General features: G+C 45.9%; 1 protein-coding gene across 1 annotated transcript in view; it reads right to left on the bottom strand.

Annotated features, from left to right (window-relative positions):
* Positions 1 to 682: 682 nt before the first annotated feature.
* Positions 683 to 9,158, bottom strand: part of Racgap1 (Rac GTPase activating protein 1) — a 30,216-nt gene continuing 21,740 nt past the window's right edge. The window contains 8 exon segments of the mRNA XM_059247344.1: positions 683 to 875; positions 1,615 to 1,720; positions 2,623 to 2,746; positions 3,054 to 3,186; positions 3,347 to 3,452; positions 5,447 to 5,645; positions 5,725 to 5,820; positions 8,071 to 8,235. Coding sequence (XP_059103327.1) covers positions 800 to 875; positions 1,615 to 1,720; positions 2,623 to 2,746; positions 3,054 to 3,186; positions 3,347 to 3,452; positions 5,447 to 5,645; positions 5,725 to 5,820; positions 8,071 to 8,235 — 1,005 coding nt within the window. The 3' untranslated portion in view covers positions 683 to 799.

Here is a 9,158-nt window from a genome sequence, read left to right as displayed (position 1 = left end):
GACCCTGGGAAAATGCTGACCAAAAAGCCAACATTCACGTACACGTGTCTGCTTCACAGGACAAGCTCACCACCCAAAGTGCAAAGACAGAAGCAACGAGTTTTGCCATGTGAAAATGTTGACAGTCTTCCGAATTGTTAGCTGACTGCACACTGACTTTTAAATAAAACAAGAGGGTCAGTCACCAGAATGAATTGAGCTTTAGATCAATCTGGCTCTGACCCCAATCAACTCCAGAAGCCCAGCCAGAAGCCGGCTAGAGACTGAGGTGCAGTATCGCAGGCTGCGGCCCTTTCTACCACGCAGACCTAATCAATCCAAATGAAAGTGAAGAACACTCAAGTCAGTGCCTCAGTCTACCCCACTGAGGGCTCCCTGCCACAGCTCAGGAGGACAGGGACTGGGCTCTGAGCAGGGGCCTCCTGCAGCCTCTGTCCAGCTCTTTGTCCTACCCTGCAATCTCTTGTCGTGAGACAACTGTTTCACCCAAGAGGTAGGATTTCTGTCATCGTCTAAGTGACACCAAAGGAAAGTCATTTTATGAGCAGTATTTGGCTTTAAGCCAAAGGGATACCCCCCTCCCCCCAAAGAGTCACAACCAATATCTATTACCCTTCCACCCTGGTAACTAGTACAGGTGCTGCTAAGTCACCCGAGTGACAGGAGCTGTATAGTAATAAACTCATGCACAGTAAACTTTATTTAAAGCCTAGAGAAGGCTAAAGCACTGATTACACAGGAGGCTGAAGAACAGCAGTGTGTCCTGGGTCAGTAAACTCTGGACACTACAGAAACGGCTTCACTTGAGGTACGGAGCAGGGAAAAATTTGCCTTGTTGACCTAAGTTGGTGGCAGACTTGCTTTTGTTCCCAAATCTAAAAACACAAAACAAAACCAATTAGAGAGACTGAATCAGAAGTATTCTACGGGGCTGGTGAGACGCTGCCAGGAGGAGGGCAGGCTCTGTATAAACACGGAGACGTGAGTTCCATTCCTGGTGCCCATATAAAGGTGGAAGAGAACCACCAACTCCAGGGAGCTGCCCTCCACATGGGTGTCATGGTACACACACCCACACACATACCATGCACATGCACACGAATACATAATTTTTTAAAAAAGTATTCTGTAAAAAATATTGAGTAAACAATTATAGTGTTACTTGATATAAAGAACTGAATATAGGAAACTTCTAGAGAGCTATTTAAAGGTGCTATTGATCACCCAATATGACGGATCACAGTGGATCACTTCATTCAGCCTCTCTAGAAGTTTCCTTTAACGTCTAGTTACTTCTAGTTCAATTATTCCTTTTACTTTTTTAGATAAGGCCTCACTATACAGCCTGGCTGGTCCTGGACTCATGGCAATTCTCCTGTGTCAGCCTCCTAAATGCTAGGATTGTTGAGACTGCAGGCATATACATGACTGTGTCTAGCTTCAATAAACTACTGCTCCAAAACCTAAATGCCCGAGTTCAATTCCGAGGAACCACACAGCAGGAGAGAGTTGATTCCTACAGGGTATGCTCTGACCTCAGTATGCTGCTGTGACTCACACATGAGAGGACGGATGGACACACACACACACACACACACACACACTTCTGCATACCTGGGAGTGCTCTTGGAGAGGTTATATAATCTCTGTGACAGGGAACTTGATAAAGGAGTCTTGACAAGTTGGAATTCAGGAGTGGTCACAGGCCCCAACAAGCTCACTTATTTTTAAGAGAATGGGGAAAAAGAAAATGTCTGTCATGATGGATGTTCACGTGACTACCTTCTAAAGGTTGGCCATCTAGCAGGTTCACAGGCCACTTCAGCCCTTGTTTTGTAACTCCTGAATCTTTTGAACTATTCAGGCAAATACTCAATGAACATCTACTTCTGATTCAGACTGTTTTCAAGCACCAAACTTCATACATCTAATATCTGAACATTTGACTTTTACAGATATTAGAAGAAACAAGACACTTTCCTTAAAAAGAAACTTTGAATATGTCTATGTTGTGGGAATAAAATTATTCTACTCACATGAAATTGCCAGTGGCCACATAAATGGCAAATTTTGTCATATAAGAGTCAAAGGGGAAGCCAGGGAGATGGCCCGTGAGCAAAGGCACTTGCCGCCAAACCTGATGATCTGGGTTCGATCCCTGGGACTCACAGAGTGAGAGGAAAGAACCAATTCCCTCAAGTTGTCCTCTGACCTCCACAAATGTACCATGGCATATGCACCCACAGACATAAAATAAAATGTAGTAACAATTTTCAAAAAATAAAACTGATCAGTAAAACATACCAACAAACCTAAAATGGGAATTAACCTTTCGGGTATATGCATCATGCTGAGTGAAGTACTATTTGTAACTATGAAACTGTTGGAATTTTCAAGATAACTCTAAGGGTTGGTGGGGGTTGAGAAAGGGGTCTTGTGTAGCCCAGAATGGCCCTGAACTCAGGATGTAGCAGAGGACGGTCTTGAACTCTGTCCTTCTGCCTTCACTTCCCAAGTGCTCACCACCACACCCAGCCCAGTACATCCGCAAACCGCTGGAGCAAACTAAGGGAAAGGGCCCACGGCCAAGGCCTGCAAAAGCAAGCCCGGTGCAGAACTGACCTTTAAGGTCTGGTGTCCGCGGTGTTGAGTTTCCATTGCCACGCTGGACATCAATGTTCTCTTGCTCCACCATCATGAACTGATTCCAGTACTCCAGGGGCAGAGAAAGCAGGCGCTCCACCACCTATCAGGCATCAGAGTCAAGGCTTACTTCAGGTACTCCTCCTTACTATGTTTGAGACCTTCTCACTCTGCAGCCTAGGCTGGCCTACAACTTGAAATGTAGACCAGGCTGGCCTCAAACTTGTGGCAATCCTCCTGGCACCACCTGCCAGTGCATGTGCCCAGCATGCAAGGCTTATTTTTTTGTCATTATGTCATGTTAGGGCATTGCAAAAGCTCGTATTTTATGTATCTCTGCATATGTGTGTGCACGTGTGCGTGTGTGTGTGTGTGTGTGTGTACACGTGTGTGTGCACATGCACCCCTACCTTGAGCTGACGCTTGATGTCCTGGAACATCGTCACTGGGTCTGGATTAGGTACAGTATGGGCAACTATGGTAGGGCCAAAGACTTTAGCTAGATTGGCAATGTCCATCTTAGTGTTCGGACTCTGAGCCACTCTAAACAAAGGAGTATATTGTTAAAACAAACGTATTATTCCCTTAATTATAAACTAAGTATAAATTCTGCAAGAGAACATTCACCGTCCACGTTTCCCAGAACCCACATTATCTCCTTGGGAAACCCTCTACCTCCCAAGACGAGCCCTGCTGTGCTGACCTCTGCAAGTGGATCATGAGGAAGGCCAGCGTGTCCCTGTTGGCCTGGGGCAGCTCACTGACAGCTTGGTACATGGCGGCTGTGCTGTTGTCCTCGTCTGCTATCTCTGTAATGACAAGAGCGCACTGAGCTGCTTCCAGGTTATCGACCACAAAGCTCATCTATACACTGAGCTTCTGAAACTTCTGAGGAGGTTCATGACAGCATCGGACTCCAGTTTCATTACCAAGCGGGACACTGGCCAACAGTTCAATATGAGAAGTCAGACCTTCCTAAAACTCACCACTGCCGTTAGAGAAAGCAGCTGGTGAGCCATTTGCTGGGAAGACACACCACCGCAGTGCGGACCATCCACAAGGAACTCAGTCGCCTGACATGTAAGGAAGGGCCTACCAGACACCAGATGCCATTTTAAACGCGAGGCTAAAGCAAAACAACACAGGCCTTGTCTCCTGGAATGAACACTCTGTTGGAAGAGTGGTCAACAAACAACAACAAACCACGGGCCAGGCAGCGCCACATGAGATGGAGGAGACAGGCAAGCGGGATGCTGGAAAGCAACGGGAGCCGCTACATCACACAAGGTGGTAGCTTTGGCTTAGTTTTTGAAACTGGGTCTCAGGTAGCCTAGTCTACTCAAACTCGCCACGCAGTCAAAGCTGGTCTCAATCCTGCATCACCTCCCACACGTGGGATCACTGTCATCAAACCTGGCTTAGGAAAGGTGTTTCTGAAGAGAGGAACTGTGTGTGTGTGTGTGGGGGGGGTGGTAAAGGAGCAAACTACTAAGAGAAATAGGGGTAAACAGTTGGGGCTAAGACCATAACAAATATGAGGTGGGTATGTGCTAAGAAACCCAAGGCTTGGGGCTGGAGAGGTGGCTCAGTGGCTGAGCACTGGCTGCTCTTGCAGAGAACCTGGGTTCAGTTCCCAGCACCCACATGGTGGCTCCCAACTGTAACCCCAGTTCCAGGGGTTCCGACATCCTCTTGAGGCCTCCGTAGACACTGTGTGCATGTGGTGTACAGACACCTACATACATAAAAGATAAAATAAAAAGAAACCCAAGACTCCAGGGTTTGAAAAGAGGAAGGAAGGTATAAAGCAAAGCGGCATTGGAGGCATAACCAGGAGCCAAGTCACAGAGGTTCTTTTCAATCATGTTAAGAAGGAGTCCAGTCTAAAACTGATGGGGAAACTGGGCGGTGGTGGCTCACACCTTTAATCCCAGCACTCAGGAGGCAGAGGCAGGTGGATCTCTGTGAGTTCAAGGCTAGCCTAGTCTACAGAGTGAGTTCCAGGACAGCCAGGACTATACAGAGAGACCTTGTCTTGAAAAACCAAACAAATAGGATAAAATAAAATAAAAATGATGGATCGATGACAAAAGGGACATCAACTACCTTAGAGTGTAAGAGGAACACTCCAGCTCCTGTATAGAATTATCATGTGACAGGCCCGTGCCAGCTCCCGTATAAAGACTATCTTGTAGAGGACACAAGCAGGTACAGGACAATCTGTTAGCAGGTTCTTAGCATATTCCAGAGACAGTTAAGTACCATGACTTGTGATAAATATCAAATTTAAGGTGTATTTACAAGGCTAGACAAGATTTGTTGTGGAAAAGAAAGGCATCAAAGATGGTTCTGATTTCAAAAGGACAACCTAAAACTTGACCAAACAACAAACCTTGTTAAGTCCTACTTAGTTTAGTTCTTCCCTTAGTTTATGGACATGGGTGCTTTGTCTACAGGGCAGTCTGAGCACTACATTGCATGTAGTACCCAAAGAGGCCTGAAGAGGGCGTCAGATCCCCATGGACTGGAGTTAAGTGGTATGACCCAGCCAACATGTGGATGCTGAGATCAAAGCCAGGTTCTCTAGAAGGGCAGCCAGTGCTCAGCCACTGAGCCATCTCTTGGCCCCTCTATACAGCTAAAGGAAGAACAAGGCGTGATGAGTGGTGTGTCCAGTTACTCACCCACCAACTATGTGAGTACCCACTACATTTCGGACACTGTATTGGGCAGCAGGAAAGTAGTAAAATGTGAACAAAGTTCAAGTCTGGAATCACAGTCAAGTATTAAGTTCTGCCCTTACCTGCTGCCTCCATAAAAGCTTTGCTTAGCCAAAAGGTCAGAAGGGGTTCTTTGAGGTTTCGAAGGAAGTCTTTGAGGAGGCTACAAATGGCATGGATATCGTCCACTTTGCTGAGGAGAGGTACAGTTTTGACTTTGAGGAATTTCTCTTTCAGCTCTTTTACTGTCCGGTCACAACCTGAGATCCTGTATAAGCCTGCCTATTATAAAGACAACAGTTAGGAACTCCCAAACTACTAACACAAATAACAAGCTCACCCTGCTGGAGTCCACTCTTACCTCAGTCAGGCCTCGCTGCTCAATCTCATTCACACAGCTGACAACAATAGCAGGGATCATTGGTGAAGTCTGGGACACAAAATCTGCCAACATTCCCTGGGGAAAAAAGGATCTTTATTATTTACACCACTGAGACCAAGAGAGGAAGACCACGTGCAAAGAGTTGCCATTAAACACAAGGAAATTATATCAGCTTTTAATATCATTTCTATTCTCGACAGTCTTGGGCTGTCTTAGTTAGGATTTCTATTGTTGTGAAGAGACACCATGACCACAGCAATTCTTACAAAGGAAAACAGTTAATTGAAATGGTGGCTTACAGTTTCAGAGGTTCCGTCCATTATCATCATGGTGGGGAGCACGGCAGCATGCAGACAGACATGGTGCTGACTACATCTTGATATGCAGGCAGCAGGAAGTAGTCTGTCTCACTGGGTATGGCTTGAGCACATATGAGACCTCAAAGCCTGCCTCCACAGTGACACATTTCCTCCAACAAAACCACACCTACACCAACAAGGCCACACCTCCTAATAGTGCCACTCCCTTTGGGGGGCATTTTCTTTCAAACCACCACAGGGGCTGAGAGATGAACAGGTACTGTCTTCCAGAGGACCTGAGTTCACTTCCCAGCACCCCCACACCAGGTGGCACACAACCACTCATAACTCCAGCTCCAGGGCAATCTGACATCTCTGGCCTCCAGAGGTATCTGAACTCATGTGCACATACCCCAACCCATACATAGTTTAAATAATAATAAAATAAATAAAAATCTTGTAGGGATGAAGTGTGGCTTGGTTAGTAGAATACAGGCCTAGCATGTATGAGGTCTTGGTTCTGGTCCCTACCAATTCATATACATTGGACGTGGTGGCTTACGCCTGTTATCCCAGCACTCTAGCGACAGGAGCAGGAGGACCAGAGTTTCAAGGTCATCCTAAGCTACATAGTAAGTTTGAGGCCATTCTCAGCTACAAGAGATCCTGTCTCAAAAAAAAAAAAAAAACAAGAGTCTTGGTCACTTTTCCTCCCCTTATGCTGTTATTGATTTATACAAACTACACTTTCTCATGAGCAAGTAATAACGCCACCAACTATAAGTACTTCCTTTTCGGGGCTGGAGAGATGGCTCAGAGGTTAAGAGCGCTGGCTGCTCTTCCAGAGGTCCTGAGTTCAATTCCCAGCAACCACATGGTGGCTCACAACCATCTGTAATGAGATCTGACACCCTCTTCTGTCATGAAGGCAGAACACTGTATACATAATAAATCTTTAAAAAAAAAAAAAAAAAAAGTACTTCTTTTTCTTTTACTTAAAGACAAGAGAAAGCAAGCAATGAAGAGATTATAGCAATAGGCTGGGTGTGGTGGCAGAGACTCTTATCCAGCAGAGGCAGGCAGATCTGAGTTCCAGGCCAGACTGGTCTATAAAAGAGTTCCAGGACAGTCAGGTCTACACAGAGAAATCCTGTCTAGAAAAACCAAAAGTGCACTGATATGGCCGGGCGGTGGTGGCGCACGCCTTTAATCCCAGCACTCGGGAGGCAGAGCCAGGCGGATCTCTGTGAGTTCAAGGCCAGCCTGGACTACCAAGTGAGTCCCAGGAAAGGCGCAAAGCTACACAGAGAAACCCTGTCTCGAAAAACAAAAAAAAAAAAACCAAACAAACAAAAATAAAATAAGCCAAGCAGACTGGCACACACCTTTGATCCTAGCACTCTGGAGGCAGAGACAGACAGATCTCTGAATTCAAGACTAACCTGGTCTACAGAGGAGTTCCAGGACAGTCAGGGCTACATAGAGAAACCCTGTCTGGAAAACCCAAAAGATAAAGAAAGAAAATAAGAACTAAGGATGAGATTGGAGAACTGATTAAACAATGGCTGTGAGTTCACAACTGTAGAGTTAAGTGGTAGGAACCAGGGGTTAGCTATGAGAATGTCTGCTGTGCATGTGTGCAGTCTTCCTAGGGGAGGAGGGAGGGGGAAGGAGGGAGGAGGGAGAAGGAAGGAGGAGGGAGGAGGAAGAAATGGGAGGAGGAGGAGGAGGAGAAAAGATGAAGGGAACGGAGGAAGAGAAGGGAAGAAGGAGGAGGGAAAGAGAGGAAGGAGGAGGGAGGAAGGAGGAGGAAAGGAGGAGGGAAGAGGGACTTTATGTAAAAAGGTTATTAAACAGAGTAACCCAAACAAGATTCTGCCACAGGTCAACATTTTACCATTTCTATTCATTTTTCATGAAGGGAAGTTTTATTTGATATCAATAATTTTCAAATAAAAATTAATTAACTATGTCTTTGAAAGACTAAAGAACGAACAAAGGATGGCTGGCCCCCATTGAGTCTTACCTCTCCAATCTTAACCGGAGTTCCCACCAGGGGAGAAATGCAGGGAAGGGGACATCGGTCCCGACACTCTGGGTGGGAGACCAAACGACAGTCTCGACACTTCAGAGACAGCTTGCCAAATTTGATCCGCTTTCCACATGGAACACAAGATTCGGGCTTAATAACCTGAAGATAAAACAGGGCAGAAGCAACAGAACGATATGAATTAACGTCAATCACATGCATTAAGCACACAGTACGTACAAAACAACTTTTTAGGCCATTACACATTTTAATGTAATCCCCACAAAAAAAAAAAAAAAAACCAGGTCTTGTTTGCTTCATTTTAAGTGGATACGCTGGGCAGAGTGGCACATGCCTTTAATTCCAGTACCTAGGAGACAAAGCAGGTGGATCTCTGTGAGCTCAAAGCCAACCAGGGCTACAAAATGAAACCTTCTCCTCAGTTAGGGTGGGTTCTTGTGAGCCCTTCCTCCACCCATGCTGCTGGAGGGGGAAAGTCATTTTTCTCTGGAGGGGTAGCCGCTGGGAAGTTGCTCATGTTCCAGTGCATAAATCCTCACACTCATGCACATACTGGAAGCACTAATTAGACTCAGTTAGTTATTAAAAAAATAAAATTAAAAAAAGGACATGAAGTTGAGAACGGGGCATGTTGAGGGTAGACCAGGAGTTTCGGGGGGTAGTAGAGGGGCTGAGCATGATCAAAATACATTTCATGAATGTCTAAAATTCTCAAAGAATAAACAATGTCATACTGTTAAAAGGCAGCTAACAGCCGGGCAGCAGTGGCATATGTCTTTAATCCAGCACTCAGGAGGCAGAGCCAGGCAGATCTCTGTGAGGCCAGCCTGGTCTACAGAGTGAGATCCAGGACAGGTGCCAAAACTACACAGAGAAACCCTGTCTCAAAAAACAAAACAAAAGTGGCACACGCCTTTAATCCCAGCACTCGGGAGGCAGAGCCAGGCGGATCTCTGTGAGTTCGAGGCCAGCCTGGGCTACCAAGTGAGTCCCAGGAAAGGCGCAAAGCTACACAGAGAAACCCTGTCTCGAAAAACCAAACAAAACAAAACAAAACAAAACAA

The sequence above is a fragment of the Peromyscus eremicus genome, chromosome 20, assembly GCF_949786415.1.
Source record: "Peromyscus eremicus chromosome 20, PerEre_H2_v1, whole genome shotgun sequence".
Classification (NCBI taxonomy): Eukaryota; Metazoa; Chordata; class Mammalia; order Rodentia; family Cricetidae; genus Peromyscus; species Peromyscus eremicus.
Note: the sequence above shows the minus strand (reverse complement) of the source record. Positions and strands in the feature narration are given on the sequence as shown.